Below are 17,656 nucleotides of genomic sequence, written 5' to 3' on the forward strand. Positions count from 1 at the left end.
GTTTGGAGATATAAAACATAACTCAAATCAACTTAACTGAGCATTTACAAATGTGTCCTGTTAAGTAAAACTAACCAGTAAGTCCTGAGAACCTACCTCCTTCAAATTCTCATGCATCTCACTTAAAGTCCCAGTTTTTGTTAACTGAAACTCACTTAATGTGTCAGGACTTGTCAGCAATACAGAGTCAACAATATAGTGTCTGTGTCAACAAAAATAGCTTCAACAATGTAGTGTTGGTGTTACTGCTTCAGTTGGCAAATAAGTCAGATAGAGTTACCAATAATGTATCCTTTATTGAAGACAAACATCTCCCAACTATCAGCAGTAGCTGGTCCACCAATATAACAAACCACAAAATGCACAGATTTTAAATGTACATGGTCTCCTTAAATAGCATAGTAGAGTTATATATCACACTGGAGAGTGAGTGTGATGCTGGGACTTCCACTACTAGTGTGGACAGCAATATCTGTTGCAGCTGAACTGCTGATGTAGACTTTTAAGGGAAAAAACAATGTTTATTGCTGCTGTTCTGTACTTGGTAAACAGGCAGAAAAAAATCAGGATATTTAAACATACAGTATTTCATATTCAACTATATTTCATATAAACCCTTTTTAAACAAAACAATATAAAGTGTTTAAAGTTGCATACTTAAAAGATCAAAACCAGCTTCACCAATTCTCAAAATAATCCGTACTCCAAAAGAACTGTTGTCTAAAACAATTCAATGTACATTTTTCAAATCCCTGTCAAAAAATACACAATATTTACACAGCCCACTGTTCCAAAACACCAGTATAACATTTAAATAAAGCTAATACAGAAGAACATGGAATTCCAAATGGTGAACCTATCACCTTACATTCAAATATAGACTAAAAATTCTGCTAGTGGGATAACATTGAGCCAAGACTCGCAACTACAATATTGACCTCAAACTACTTCACTTGAAGTTTGTCAAGCAAAATTGAAATGTCAGGAGGATCCCCCTCACCAAGCTGGATTTTGACAGTAACAGTGTCTTTTCCCTAGTTAACTCTGAAGAAAAGGGCAAATAAATGAAGTGGTTTACAGGGTGTTTTTTCACTCTTGTAATGTTTTTCCAAAGAAGAGGCATGTAGCAAGAGGCAACTACTCCAGACTAGTCTAACTAATAAGTATTGCAGTTAAGCCAGGAATGATGATGCCCTACTTAAGCTGTTTTGTTAATGTAGTGCCAAATGATAATTTAACCCTGTGTTTCAACACTAAAAATGCCCTGAGAAAAGGAATGTTAATATAATTGAATGGTCCTTTTACATGAAAAAATGTAATGCTAACTCCTCTTGCTATATGAAACATTTACAGCCTTTTCAAACAGTTAAAATAATTTTGCAAAGAAAATATAAGAGCAAACTGAACATATTTTCAATCCTTAATTGGCAATGAGTCAGAGCTATAAAAATCACAAAAACATAGTCAAAACTAGTCCCCAGTTTTTGTATAAACTACAATTTATGGAATTTAACTTCCTGTATAATTCTCCTCACTTGTTTGGTCTACTGCAGAAATTTCCAAAACACTGGACTAAATATCATTTTGGTTAATTTTCTAAGACTTGAATTTGCTTTTTTAATCTCATGATCAGCCAGTCGTGATAATCTAGGAAATCCAGCAGAAATTCAAATGTATGAATATTCCATGGTATTGCATAGAGTTGCCTTAGAGGTCACAATGAAGTCATCTTGGTTCAATGTGCAACCTTGTTGCAACATGTAATAACGGCTTTGAATACAGAACCATTGAGAAATATCATTTTTATCTCAATTCAAATGTCACAAGCTGAAGTTATGCAATTTAATTAGGTATTGGTTGAATAAAAGGCTTTGAAAGCACAGCTTTGATCTATTCCTGTTGACTTAAATGTGGATTCTTATCTTGACATACTTTTGCCAGTGTTTTAAACTTTGGTCCCAAGTCATTCAAGAAGCTTAAGCTTACATTATCTTCAATCCTGCTGATGGAATCAAGAGTTAGCATACTTGATTCTTCTCCTTCATAGCCATATACACAAGGCTTATAGACAGCCTCTGTAATTTCTGCATCCATGTCCTAGAAGTAATAAAAATCAAACTAGATATCACTTTGTTTATGATTTTGTATGATTTTCTAAATCATAAAATATTATCTTAAATAAGTATCAGTTCTAAAAATTAAAATCTGAGTTATTATGAACCATGAACTCTTCCATCACAAACCCTACAATTAAGCTAATAACTTGAAGAATTGAAATGCTTGTTTTTGTATTTCCAGGGTGGTTGTGCATGGAAATTGGTTTACTTCATTTTTTCTCTATAACCTGGACATTATGGAGACCAACTTCTCCTCCATATCTAACAGATCAATGTTAGTAAGGCAGCAGCCAAATAAAAGTTTCACAGTGAACCAATTTTGCAGACCCAGTAAAGATAAAATTTTCATACCACACATCTCATGGGGAAAAGAGTTTCTTTCCTGAGCAGTGGAAGATTGGCTGAAAACCAGGAAAGATGACATGGCCTAGTATTTGTTCTCTGATAAGGAAAAAGGTGAGCTAAGTTATGCCTATTTGGAATCTTCACTGTTAAAGACTTAAGTTGGTAAGGTTAACCAAGAAACTAGAGTTGGTTGCAGTTAAGCAAAATCAGGGTGAGGAAGAAATTAAAGGCTGTAAATTCATTCAGTAAATGCAAGGTCACCATGGAAAGTGGGCACAGAGGCAGACATTCCTATCACATGGTGAAGATGGTGGGTCTGGTTGTGATCAGTTGTGATGAGATGGATATGGGATGGATTTGCATTGCAACAAGTAAAACTTGGAGGTGAAAGACCCAAGACTGTCTGTAGCAAAGGATGGGTGCAGAATTTAAAGGAGACGCACTTATAGACACTTCCATATTACCAGCTCTCTACATTGAACTTAATCTGTTAGGTGCATTTTAGTTTGCTGTGAAATGAACTTTGAGTGTCATGAAGACATGTTTCTGCACAAATATTCTACTTTGCTTGGAAGTTGTGTCAACTTGTGTTTTACTGTTTCTATCAAGGCACCAAACTGCATAAAGTAACTTAAATCTGACACCAATCTGACATTACAGAAGATCTATGCAGATCCTATAGGCATTTGGAAATCCTATTTTTGATATAAATTCCATTCCTGATTGTACAAAAATGATCCTCGAGGCAAGTGATTTTCTAACAACAGTAGTATAGTATATTTTCTGTTTCTCATCATCCCTTAAATCAAAAATCCTCTGTTTTTTACCATTATCAATTATTTTCTTTTACTTGCTATAATATTCTCTTAAATAATGGTCATTTCTGATAAATGATAAACATATATTCTAAGGTATTATTAAGATAACTCCTGCATTATTATCTGCAAGTTCATTAGGTGCAATTTACCTATCTGGAGAGGAGTTTGCAGGTGCCCAGATTGAGATATATGTACAGTATTATCGTTAGCAACGGATAAAGGGACAGAAGACAGGAGGGTGGTTAATGAAGGCCTTTATTTATGAAGGGTTGCAAAGAAATGCTTGAGAACTATAGACTAGTCAGCCTAACATTATAAGTTACTACAGGGGATTCTGGGGGCACAAGAATTGGCATTTGGACAGACAATTGCTGTATGCATGTGAGATCATTTCTCACAAACTTGATTGAAGTAACCAAAAAATTCAATGACAACAGAGCAGTAGACATACAGTAGATTTTATCGGCTGTATGCATGTGAGATCATTTCTCACAAACTTGATTGAAGTAACCAAAAAATTCAATGACAACAGAGCAGTAGACATACAGTAGATTTTATCGGCTGTATGCATGTGAGATCATTTCTCACAAACTTGATTGAAGTAACCAAAAAATTCAATGACAACAGAGCAGTAGACATACAGTAGATTTTATCGGCTGTATGCATGTGAGATCATTTCTCACAAACTTGATTGAAGTAACCAAAAAATTCAGTGACAACAGAGCAGTAGACATACAGTAGATTTCAGTAAAGTTTTTGATAAGTTTCTGAAAGGCCAGCTTCTATGGAAAGTTAGATCACATGTGATCTAGGAAGAGCTAGCTAACTGATACACAATTGGCTTGATGGTAGGAAGCAGGAGGTAGGAATGGTGGACTGTTTCTCAGACCTCCAGTCTCTGTGACTAGTGGTGTTCCTCAGGGATCATTTGCCATCTACTTGAATGACTCGGGTGAGGAAGTACAAGGGGGGGAGGGAACGTCGACTCAGACCATGAGAGGCCTGCGTCGGGCATTTTCATGCCTTACAAGGTGCAGATTGGATGTCTGTGAGGGGCGCCACTCCTCGCACAGACACTAGAGCAATGTGGGGTTAAGTGCCTTGGTCAAGGACACAAACATGCTGCCACGCTGAGGCTCGAACTAGCGGCCTTCAGGTCACTAGACGAACGCCTTAACCACTTGGCCACGTGTCCAACACAAAGTACAAGGCGTGGTTAGTAAGTTTATAGATGTCACTGAAACAGGTGGTGTCAGGATTTAGAAGGTTCTTTGTCAGCTGAGTAAGCGGGGAAAAAGAATGGAAAACTGAGTTTAATTTCAATAAGTGTGAGGTATGGTATTAGGGAAGATAAATGCGGGTAAGACTTTCACAGTGAATGGTATGGCCATGGGAGTTTCGTAGAACAGAGGAACCTAGAAGTACAAGTACATGATTCCCTGAAGGTGGTGACGGGGTGGTGAAGTATTTTGGCACACTGGCCTTCATAAGTAAGTCACTGAGTATAGAAACTGAGATGTTATGTTGCAGGTGTTATGCTATATTTGAAATATTTTGCTCAGTTTCCATTACCCTGATGTAATAAAGATACCAATAAGCTGGAAAAGTTTCAGAAGGGACTTGTGAGGATGGCGCTAGGACTTGATGCATCTTCTAATGGAGGGAGTTTAAACAGGTTGTGACTTTTTACATTGTGGTGTACGAGAAAGAAGTTTGATCATACAGAGGTGTTTAAATCATGAGGGGCATAGATAAGGTCGATGCACATATACTGTAGTTTTTTTTTCCCTAGGAAGCAGGAATTAGGAACCAGAGCATATAGGTTTAAGCTGAGAGGGAATTGATTTAATGGGAACCTGAAGGACAATTATTTCACCCAGAGAATAGTCAGTATGTGGAATGGACTGTCACAGGAAATGGTTCAGGAAGATGCATAAACATCATTTTAAAGGTACTTGGACAGGTACATGGGTAGGAAAGGTTTGTTTATTTATTTTTTACTGATTTAGAAGTACAGCGCAGAATAGGTCCTGCTGGCCCTTCGTGCCACACCACCCAGCAACTCTGACAAGCCTGATTTAACCCTAACCCAATCACGGGGCACACAAAGCTAACATTTAAAGGGATATGGACCAAATGCAAGCAAAAAGGGCTAGCTTAGATTGGAATCATGTTGGGCTCAGGGGCCTGTTTCTGTGCTGTATGACTCTAAAATTATAATTATAGTTAATGCACTGTGAAGATATTTTCAAATACTGCATAAAAATCCTTTCTTGAATTCCTGTATTCAACGATATGACTTCCTGACTCTGATTATATTTACTATTTTGTCATTAGGTGCTGTTTTTAGAGTAAGAACATCCACGGTTACTCACATACAGAGCTCAGTCATAGTCACAGAGCTCTACAGCACAGAAATAGGCCCTTCGGCCTAGCACACCCTTGAAACCTGTTTGCTTCATCCAAGGTGCATTACATATTCTCAGCAGTCACCTGATTGGATTTCTGGCAGCACTACAATAGTAGGACTAGTAATTTCTTGTGACTAAATATAGACAACAAAGTCTCAAATGAAGCTGACATTTTTAACTATGCTGTTAATCTAGATATGCTGGTTTAAAACAACAAATACAGGTATCTCCTTTCATACTCTGGATGGGTGTACACAGAACTATCATCCCAGCAGATTTTGGACTTCCATACCATTCACTAAGATTTAAACAACCATTATGAACCATATTGATGACTGACAGTATCTGCATGAACTGTGTCCATTGCTTTTCTTTTCAGTTAGTTGCCTAGAAACATGCAGTTTATGCTTTACTAGACTGGTGAACACGTGCTCCATGTAGCTCTAACAGGCAGTGAAATCTCTGAAAATCTATAACATTGGATGAAGTATGCTAGAAACAGCATTTAAACAGTTTGCACATAGAGACATTCACCAAAACAGAACCCATGTGCTTCCCAGGAAAATGAACTTAAAAGTTTGTGCCTGCTAGGTTATTGCTGTTAGGATCACCATGAAGTACTTTACTGGCCCTTCTCCACATCACAGCCATGAAATACCTGCATAAAAGGCTACTGTGGCTGTGAGGGGCAAAAACTGGGTGGATGCAAACAACCTCTTATGTAATCTCTTATTTAACATTTTATTAGTTTCATCATCTGCTGAAAAGTATCCTTTAGCTGTATTTAAGAGGCAAAAGAATCAATATTGGAATTGATGGGTGTGAGTGAGAATGAGTCATCAGTGAAAAGGGAATTAGAAGAGGGATGAATGGAGTTAATGAGGTTTGCTCTGCAGGGAGCTGGCAGGGACTGGATGGTGGCCGCTAGAGTAATATGGTAGCACAATTGTTAGTTGGACAACCTCATTGGTCTAAGGAGGGGGTCTAGGTTTAATTCTGACTCTGCGGTGTGCTATCTCTTCTGTGACCAGATGGGTTTCCTCCCATATCTGAGAGGTTAATTGTAATTTTCCCCTTCCCATGGAGCTGTTGTTGGAGAATGAATTGCAGGGCAACAGTGAAATAAGGAGAGAGCAAAAATGATTGATGGAAATGGTCCCCAGTGAGCCAGATTGCATCCAATAGGTAGAATTGATGAGAATAAATAATTTCATTTCATTAAATCTATATGATAAGATTATTGTCCATTCACCTTTTTAAAAAGAAGCTTATAAAACATTTCCAGGATGTGGCTTTCTTTACCAATACATCAAAGATGTCTTAATTCTTCAAAGTATGGGGTTTCCCTTCCTCCACCATTGATGTTACCCCCACCCACATCTCCTCCATTTCCCAAACACCCATTCTCACTCCATCTTCCTGCCATCTGAGCAGTGACAGAGTTCCTCTTGTCCTTACCTACCTTCCCATGAGTCTCCACATCCAATATATCATCCTCTGCAACTTCTGCCATCTCCAAAGGGATCCTATCACCAAACATATCTTTACCTCACGCACCCCCGCCCCCTCCATTTTCTGCAGGGATTGCTCCCGCCATGATTCCCTTGTCCACTCATCCTTCCCCACTAATCTTTCTCCCTGCACTTATCCCTACAAGCAGCAAAAGTGCTACACCTACCCATTCACCTCCATTCAGGGCTCCAAACAGTCCTTTCAGATGAGGGAGCATTTCACCCGTGAATCTGCTGGCATTGTCTATTGTGTCCTCTCCTCCTGATGTGTCCTCCTCTACATTGGTGAGACCCGTCATAAATTGCGGGACTAATTCGTTGAGCACCTCCGCTCCATCAGCCAAAAGCAGAACTTCTGGGTGGTCAAACATTTTAATTTTGATTCCCATTCAACATGTAGCATGGTCCATGGCTTCTCTTGCGCCAAAATGAGGCTATCCTCAGGATAGAGGAACAAAACCTTATATTTCATTTGGGAAGCCTCCAACTTGAAGGCATGAATATCATTTTTTTTTCCTTTTGTTAAAAAACCTCCCTCTCCCTCGCCTCTTCTTCCATTCCCCACTCTAGCTTCTTACCTCTTCTCACCTCCCTATCACCTCCCCCTGGGTCCCTTCCTTCTTCCCTTTCTCCCCGGTCCTCTCTCCTCTCCTTCTTCTCCTGCTCTTTACCTTTCCTACCAATTGGTTTCACTTATCTCTTACTAGCTGTTCTCCTTCCCCTCCCCGTATCTTTTAATTCTGGCATCTGTTATGTGTTGCTTTGGATTTCCAGCACCTGCAGAATTTCTTGTGTTTATAAAATGTTATTTGTACTTTAGTTTCCTGTACCACTTTGAACATTCTAGAACAGAAAGGAATGTTTTGGATAATGGCATAATAATAAAATTTATACTTACCATCCTTTCCCTGGCACCCCAATCTTGTGCCCTGTAGAAGTGCAAAGAATTCTGTGAATTGAATACAGAACTTGCATGTGATGAATGGTCCTACCAAGAAAAATAATAGTTTAATTTAATTGTCCAAGAAAGTAAAAACATTTATTATGAATGCACTATTACTTCATCCATTGAGTGACAAAATACTTTGTGCCTACATTGTAGTTAGATTCTTTTGGTCTCTCACCCTCCTACAACATGCTATCCTACAGGAAGTCCAGCCATTCTCCCTACTGCCTTTACATTCCCCTCCAGCAATAAATCTGAGGTCCTATGACTATGACTCACACCATCTTCATCTGCTTCGATTGTTTCTTTCCAACCAATCCAAAATTCACCAAGATTCATTCTACCCCTTGCCCTGTTCCACCTGATCCCTACTTTCTTTTGTGTTTCTCTTGCCTCACTTTGTTTTAAATCAGACCTATTTAATTTCTAGATTCCATTCATACTACGCTGTTGCATTTTCAACTTTCCTGCTGGATACCCTGCTGGCTTCATGGGAGTGGTCTAACTTCAGCCAAAGAACCTACGGCAATAGTTGCTCTTTTGACCCTTACTGCATTATATTTTGCATGTCTTTCTTCTGTTCCCCCTTGTACATCAGTTGCATTATTTGTAGACCTGGGGCCCTTTGAGCTGAATTGGCCTTAATAAAGATGGCTCCTATCTACATGCACTTACTTAGGGTAAATGCATGAGACTGAAAGAGTGGAGTACATGCCTTTGTGGTTTGAGCAGTGAGACATAGGGGTTCTTAGAAGACAAATTTGCCTTCGATTGTGTGCTACTGAAGCCCAGTCTAGACCACCCTGACGGTCTTAGATTTTATTTATTTACTTGGAGATAAAGCATGTTAGCAGGCTCTTCCAACCCAGCAAACCCACACTGCCAAATTGCACCCATGGGACCAATTAACCTATTAACCCGTACGTCTTTGGAATACAGGAGGAAACCCATACGGTCACGGGGAGAACATACAGTACAAACTCCTTACAGACAGCAGCTGGATTAAACCCATAGTACGGGTGCTGTAATTGCATTATACGAACCACCACACTACTGTGCTTCCCTAAGAGGCAAAGCATGACTAAACCCGCACCTCCTACCTGACCCGGTGAACATTTAAGTTTATAAATATCACATGCTCAGAGTAATTACAATTACTACAAATAATTGAAGAAACATTTATAATGTTGTAAACAGATTAAAAGACATTGACAATATTAATATAAAATAGGTAAATTACTTATTACTTTTCTCCTCCTAGTCTCTGGTCTGGGTACCCCCACTGAAATGCCTGGAGTTTTCATTCCCATGTTGGAAATTTTCCAACTCTTCAATCCAACTTTTTCCAATTTTCAACATGGAGACTAATGATGAAATGAGATGTTGGGCGGGCCAGTGGGTTTGTGGAACCATGGAAATTCATTACTTGGCAATCACTTGATTGTCCATGGTTCCCTCAAAATTGCTGGCCAATGAAATGAACTTCTACAGAGGAAATTATGGTATGTAGGCCCTGAAAATGTATGGAATTCCTGTGTATTCGCACTGTAACTTGAAAAGGAACTTGGAGCTCAGTGATATGAACATGAATACACTTGCTATACTATATAACTTTCTAAATTGGCATTTTTGGGATGGTATTCCCTGTAATTGCTAAAGGAAGAGATGGGGCTTCCTTGTATTAGGATTTCTCAAATCTTGAGTCTTGAAAGGGCCCAGCAAAACAATGGCAAAGAGAGACTTGGTTAGAGCAAATGTAACTTCCTGATAACCAGCTGCAGTAATCACCTGTGATTCTAAGCCAGGGTTTAAACAAAGTCCATTAGTGGGGCTGGGAAAAAGAATGATCTCCAGTGGGAACCCAGCAATTCATTCCATGATCACTGCTCTCTTTGTTAGGCAGCACCCTCAGTATGCTCAAAATATATTCTCAGAGTTCTAATGCCTAACCTATGAGTAATATTGATTTCATATCCTGGGCACTAATTCATCTGACCCAGTGTCAAGTATTAAGGTATATAACTATATTCATGCTGATTAGAGAGTATGCACAGTTAGGCCGAGATCAAAACTTCTATTCTTCACATCTTGCAGCCTATGTACAATATATTAATATTTCTTTAACAAAGGATCGAACATCAGAGTTAATTGTTCTTACCATATTCTGCCTGTTAGCCAAACCATACATGCTAAATCTTTGTGACATGTTATTCATTCTTAATCTGCCATCTCCATAAGTATTCTACAATTACAAGAAAGATGAATAATTTAAAGTAAGTTAAAATAATCAAATTAAATAACATTTAAAAATTATTAATGCTTTACAATGCATTAGCTTGTTTCTTACTAAGGTAAATAATGATTATTTAGATTTCTAATGGTGACTATGCCATAAGCCAAGAATACGGTTATACAATTTGCATTTTAAGTTGTGCTCACCAATAGGGCTACTTACCTGTACACCTTCACCAGCAACTTCATGCTAACTCAAAAATGCCTTCCTTGTCTATAATTTCAAGCTGCTACTCTACCAGGAAAATTTTGGTAAGTATGACCGGGAGTTGCTTGGGTTGGAAGTCCACCAGATCTCAGGGAAAAGAAACAGCTCCTTAGGTCCTGAAGACTAGAAAACCTGTTACTTAACAGCTTACTAGGATGAGCACAGGAGGTTCAGCAATACTTCAGTAACTATGATGATGATTCTTCATCTGCAGCCCAAACACAAAAGGGCCACCCTAAATGTAAGCCAAGAATAGAGGCAAATGTCTTGTATGAGGAGGTAATCAGCACTAAGAGGAAAGAACACATTGAAGAATTCCTCAACCATGGCTTTGTCCTTCATTCCATACTACAGCAAACTATTCAGTGCAGGCACCCTACCACCCAAAACACCAAAAAAAAATGCCTGTGATGGACATTAAGCCCTTGGACTCTTTGTCTAAAATGCCCAACTTTGACAGAGGAGTGCAGAAATGCCATAATCATAACCATCTTCAAATAAAGAGACAAGTCCAAATGCAGTAACCATAGTGGACCTGGAGTAAAATCCATTCAATATGTGAATAAACCCAGAATTTACCTTATCAAATCACCTTTATATGTTAAAAGTCAAAATATGAATCAGAGTGATATTTCCTTGAGAGGACAATGCAGACTTGTAACACTGACAAGCTAAAGATGCTGTGACCAACCACAAAGGAGCAATTACATCACTAAAATTACCGAAGATGTAATTGTGTAATGAAGATACAGTGCTGTAGACAACCTTTAATAATTTGCAAGATTGAACACCTACAAGCATGGGAAAAGACTACTTTGAGTAATTGCCAGGCTGAGGTATGTTTGAAATCATCTTCAATTAAAGCTGAGTCTTAGGCCTGAAAAGTTAACACTTTTGATTTTCAAAGCTGCTGCCTGAGTATCAAGGCAATTTTAGGAAACCAGTATCTGAGGATTGAGGACATTACCAAATTCCAAATATAGTTAATCACTCAGCAGCTACTGGTCTCTGGCATAAAGGACTCCAAAATTCATGACTCTCTGCAGAAAGAAATTCATCCTAAACTCATACATAAGTGGGAGTTCCTTTATTCCATGGATGCCTTGCCTTGACTTAGATGTCCTCCACTTAAAAAAAACATTATCACAGCACTGTACCAGCTTCCTCAAAATCTTATGCTTTAATAAGATCTATTGGTGTATTTATGAACTGTAGATGGAATAGGCTGAGTCATAAGACATCCTGTGGATTCAACCCATAAACATATTGTATAAGTAAATTGGAATAAGATGTGCAAAATTCTTTGCCATACTATGGATGTAATCTTCACCTACAATGCAGTTGAGCCAAGACTGCTCTGCTTTTTCTCCTCTCTCTGCTCTCCTATTTCCCTCTCTTCCTCTCTCTGTCCTCAGCCTCACTCCTTCTCTCATCAACTCCACCCCCCATCCCCCGCTCCTCCTCCTTTCATCATTTATGTTCGAATGAAGAACATTCAAGATGGGAATGTTTACAGAACATTGAAGAATCATGCTAAATCTTTGCTGTCAATATTTCCTCAAGTTTCCATGACAGCTGGTACCAAGTTTTGTTTATTTGTCAAATAAATTTGCCTGTATTCCCAAAATGTCAAGGAGCTAGTGACTGGTATGATCATGCTCCCCTCAAGTGATGAATCTACATTTGAAAGAAATCAAGAGTTTTATTAAACTTTAAGTTCTCCAAGAAAAATCTTCCTGAATAAGTGAACTGCAGTCTTTAAGGATTAGTAAATCTTCCCGCACTTTACACATATTTTCAACTTTTACTACATTTCCAGCACAGAATCTTTCAATTGCAATGGTTAGGAACAAAGGAAACTATGTATCAATAAGAATGTATTTGGAAGCACTGGGAGCCCTTTATTAATGAAGAACTCTGGGTTTGAAGGGAAGCCCACTGCTCCATAAACACAGCCAGCATCCTGAGAAACTGAGGTCAGAGCAAGCCCATGCACCCTCATATTTTCTACTGAAAGAAAAGTCAAGCAAGTTCCTTTTCTTGGAGTGTAGAGCATCATGATTTCACAAAATGGTTGCTATTAAGAAATGGAGACCATTAAGCTTGCCAATCTGTACCATCTCTATGTAAGATTAATCCGACAGCACACTTCCCCAGTACCGCATTTTTTTTTCCTTTCTGATGCTTAGCCAGTTCCGTTTGGAATTACTATAATTGAATCGGCCTCTGCTGCTACCCTTGTTACATGTACCAGACATAAATCTCTTACTTCAAAGAAATGTTTCCCTGATGCAAAAATTGGTTGCTTGGTCAATCAACTTTATTCAATGTCACTAGATTTTGACTCCTCTGTAACAGGAACAGGTTGTCTCTCTATTTCCACTTGCCTTCTTTCCTGAAGTGCTGTTCTCTGAACTGATCATCGTACAATAGCTGAACCAATATTTTATAATGATCAGAAGGCCAGCACCACACACCTGGGTCTTTAAAGAACCAATCATAGAATGAAGCTAAAGAACAATTTTAATTATATTTTGCTCTGTCATTTAATTTGAGACCTTCAGTTATGTGTTTACTGCCATTCTACCAAAATTAAATGAAAATATTATAAAGCAGTGATGAGTATTTGTTCTTACCAAATTGCTTCTAAAAGACAATGCTCTTGAATCATAGGGATTCATCTGTCTTATTGTCCCATTGACGTTGGATTGCATCCCCTAATGTGAAAAGAAATCATGTTCTGTTATGAAATTGAAAGCAATCTATTGGTTTGGAAAAAAATTGTTTAGAAATAGTAGAATGAGAATTGATCATGGGTATAAAATCACATTTTTTCACAGAATTTCTAATGAAGCCACAAAGAAGATGGAAAAGTACTGTATATTGACGATATTAAAATACCAGTCCACCCACTAGGCAAAACTGTGCAAGTGGACTTCAATGTGTGTAAGTGAGATGCTGTCCAATTTGGATCTGGTAAAGACAGATGAGAATATTTTCAATTTGATAAGAAGCTGGGAATTGTAGAAGAGCAGAGAAATTTAGAATAAAAGTCTCTAAAAATTAGTGGCAACTATAAATTGGTTAAAAAGATTAATGAAAACATTGGCCCTTATCTAAAGACAGAATATTAATGTAGAAATTATATTACAGATCCATAATGCCTTTGTGAAACCTATCATATATTACTGATAATTTAAAAAATTAATTATTCATTTCTGTGAACTACTACTTTTGGGACACTCGGCACTTTAGCGGTGCCATATTAGCGGCTGTCTTGGATTATTGAATGTTATTCTGTTAATACTCCAACACATTTTAATTCACTTTTTGAAACAAATGTTATAGAGTAGAAAAAAACAATTTTAACTGAACCAAGTAAGTTTCAAAGGAGCACAGGAATCAGCACCTGATGAGCCATGTATCAACCTTTCAGATAGTGGATTACCACAATTTTGATGTATTGTTTACTATAATATTTGATTTGCATTACAACAAAATCAATTATTGTTGATTAAGAGAAATTCATTTCAATGTCTGCCATGAATTTACATGGGGAGCAATTATCTCAAGCTACATAAGTTGAGAAAATGATGGACATTGAGGAATTGGGACAAATAAGTTGGGATGTCTTGGGCTACTGAATATACGAAATACCAAAGACGAGGCACTAACAATCCGAAAGTACATTTAAGAGCTAAGTTTCCAAGGCCTGTCCAAGTGAGAACTCAAACCTTATGGGTAGCTAAGGAAGAAATTACAGAGGTATTTACATCAACTTACATGGGGGTGGGGAGCATGGTCACGTAGTGGTTAGCACAATGCTTTATAATACCAGCTACCTGGGTTCAATTCCTGCTGCTCTTTGTAAGGAGTTTGTATGTTCTCCCCGTGACCATGTGGATTTCCTCCAGGTGCTCTGGTTTCCTCCCACATTCCAAAGATGTACCAGTTAGTAGGCTAATTGGTCATTGTAAATTGTCCCATGATTAGGCTCAGGGTGAAATCAGGGGTTGCTTGGCAGCACGACTCAAAGGATCAAAAGGGCTACTCTGTGCTGTATCTCAATAAATAAATAAATAAAATCTTTAGCCATGGGTAAAGTTCTGGTAAATGTTGAAGACGGCCAATATTGTACTGTTATTGTATTTTAAAAAAGGCAGCTGAGACAAACCAGGAAACTGGAGGCCAGTGAGCCTGACATTGGCAGTAGGTAAGTTACTGGAGGTGATTCTGAGACACATTGTGCAGCATTTGGATAGACAAGGACCAATTAGGAATCGTTAGAAAGGCTTTATGAATGAGAAGTTGTGTCTCAGAAATCTTAGTGTTTTTTTGAAGAGGTAACCAAGAGGACTGATGAGGGCAGCATGGTGGACATCTTTTTAACAAAGCTTTTGACAAGATCCCATACGAAAAGCTTATCTGGAAGGTCAGCTTACATAGGATCCAAGGAAAGCAAGCTAAGTAGAAAAACAATTGGCCTGATGGGAGGAAACAGAGGATGATAGTAGAAGATTGTTTTTTTTGGACTGGAAGCCAGTAACAGTTATTACTCATCAACCATCAGGCTCTCAAATCAAAGGGGATAACTTCACTCAACTTCACTTGTCACATTATTGAAATGTTCCCAGCTTGTTGCCTTTAGCACATTGGTTGAATACCCATGTTGGTGTGACCTTTTATTGATTCTGTTATGGTTATTATTTTATTAAGGATTTATTGAGTATGCCCACAAGAAAATAAATCTCATGGTTGTAAATGGTAACATATCTGTACTTTGATAATAAATTTACTTTGAACTTTAACTAGTGGTACTATTGTTGTTTATGGTGAGGTAAAGAAATGTCTCTATCAAAGGACGTGCAAGTCACTCCTTCCCTCTGCTGGCCTGCAGGGCAAGGTAATGCACATGCTTAGCCCCATGATCAGGGTCATATGAAGCCTTGGAAGCAAGTAGTGGATAGTTGTGTGAGCAGCTGGTCCATATCACAAGTTCTGGTTATGCAATCATTGACAGCAGGCAGAAAATCTCTGAAGAGTATGGATAATGTTTGGGGTCACCCATCTCGTAAAGACACTGCCCAGAAGAATGTAATGGCAAATCACTTCTGTAGAAAAAATTGCGAAGAGCAATCTTGGCCATGGACAGAGAAAAGAATAAGAACGGCGTGAAGGGGGTCTTCCTCGCAGGCAAGGATCAAATTAAAGACAGATGGAAGACCATGATCACTCATGTCATATGACAGGGCACATAATAATAATGATGATGAGTTTGAATGAGAATCTGCAAGACATGTTTCATAAGACACTAAAATAATTGGTATCATAGACAGTGAAAAAGGTTATCAAAATTTAAAAGGGGATTTTGATTAGCAAGGTACAGTAAGTGTGTTCAGAAATGGTAAAAGGCATTCAACCCGAAGAAGTGCAAGGTGTTGTATTTTGTAAGGTCTGACCAGGATAGGACTTTCACAGTGCATGGTAGACGGAGGACCTAGGACACGTCAACAGTGGATTATAGTTAACTGGGTTATCTGTTATTCAAGATAGCCAATTATTTGGTACAATTCTTAAAGACAAAAACTAAATTGAGAAAATAACCAGAAGTCCCTTTGTTTATTTGGGATACTATGTCACTTAATTGGGACAGGAGACTATTGCTGAGCAATTTCTAACTATTGTCAGGTGCAAGAACTTTAGATAGTACACTATTAAATATCACACCATGTTTAGAGTGATCAGTTTTTAAGTAGCATTAGTTGCATGTGTATGTGTTCAAAAAGCAATGATTTTTGTCACTGATAGTTGGCAAAAAAATAAGCCATTATCTATATGGAGTTTGTGCATTCTCCCTGTGACCGAATGTGTTTCCTGCAAAGACATGCAGTTAGGATTATGAGTTGTGTGCATGCACAAGAAGCATGGCGACACTTGCGGGCTGTCCCCAGCACAATCCTTGGACTGTGTTGATTGTTGACACAAAACAACACATTTCACTATTATTTTTCAATGTACATGTGACATATAAAGCTAATCTTTAATCATTACCTGAGAAGAAGTAATCAATACCAAGGCACAGCAATCAGGAACTACGATGGCCCCACCAAATAATGAGCTACTATTTTATATATTTTATATTTCTTGCTGCCTTTATTTTATTTATTTGAATATGACAACGCTGAAGGAAATCAAAACCTTTGTTTATATTCGTTTTTATTTGCTGTTGGCAAAAGAACTCATCTTAATAAGGTACAGAAAGTTCATGCACTTGAACTTAACTGCTTCCTGCAAAGACATATACATTGTCAAGTAATATTTTAAATTAAAACTAAATGCATCTAAAATAGCTATCATCACACCTTTAAGTGAAATTAAAAGGCCAATTACTTACTCCAACATTTCCTTGACTGCTATAATTGATTGTATTCCTTTTAACACCCAGCCCGACTTCATTGGAAACTACTTGTGATGAAAGAATATTTGCTGGCTTCTGTAGTGAAAAAGGAATCATGTCTTTCAAATGATTTCATAAATTCAGTACATGGTGAACGAGGGTAATTTGTAATTGCCATTAGAGCAGTAAATGAATCTTAACTGATATAGTTCGACCAGAATGTTGCATGAACAGATGTGCTATACATAGAGATTATTTAACACATTCAAATGATGCTCAAAGGCTTGTATTTTCGAATTGTGTTATAAATTAATGAACTATAATGAGTTATATGGAAAGATGGAACTGGTTAGGACTGTATTCTTTATAACATCGAAGATTGAGAGGATTTGATAGAGGTATTCAAAATTATGAGGGATATAGATAAGGTAAATGTAAAAAGGCTTTTTCCACTGAAGTTGGGTGGAATTATAACCAGAGGTCACAGGTTAAGGGTAAAAGGTGAGAAGTTTAAGGGGAACATGAGGGGAAACTTCTTCACTCACAGGGTTGGTAGAGTGTGGAATGAGCTGCCGGCACAAGTGATCCGTGTGAACTTGATTTCAATGTTT

At 38.0% G+C, this 17,656-nt stretch overlaps 1 protein-coding gene across 3 annotated transcripts in view; it reads right to left on the reverse strand.

The window, feature by feature from the left end:
• Positions 1-298: 298 nt before the first annotated feature.
• The window catches only part of LOC134336680 (cadherin-like protein 26), a 55,524-nt gene continuing 38,166 nt past the window's right edge, over positions 299-17,656 (reverse strand). Inside the window, exons 13-17 of one of the 3 annotated variants that reach the window (XM_063031048.1) lie at positions 17,043-17,141; positions 13,285-13,365; positions 10,307-10,390; positions 8,101-8,151; positions 299-2,097 (exon numbers count right to left, since the gene is read on the reverse strand). In XM_063031048.1, coding sequence (XP_062887118.1) covers positions 1,891-2,097; positions 8,101-8,151; positions 10,307-10,390; positions 13,285-13,365; positions 17,043-17,141 — 522 coding nt within the window. In that variant the 3' untranslated portion in view covers positions 299-1,890. Of the gene's footprint in view, positions 2,098-8,100; positions 8,191-10,306; positions 10,391-13,284; positions 13,366-17,042; positions 17,142-17,656 lie in introns of all 3 variants that reach the window. The other 2 variants (XM_063031040.1, XM_063031056.1) reach the window with 2 other exon arrangements.

This window comes from Mobula hypostoma, chromosome 2, assembly GCF_963921235.1.
Source record: "Mobula hypostoma chromosome 2, sMobHyp1.1, whole genome shotgun sequence".
NCBI classification, from domain to species: Eukaryota; Metazoa; Chordata; class Chondrichthyes; order Myliobatiformes; family Myliobatidae; genus Mobula; species Mobula hypostoma.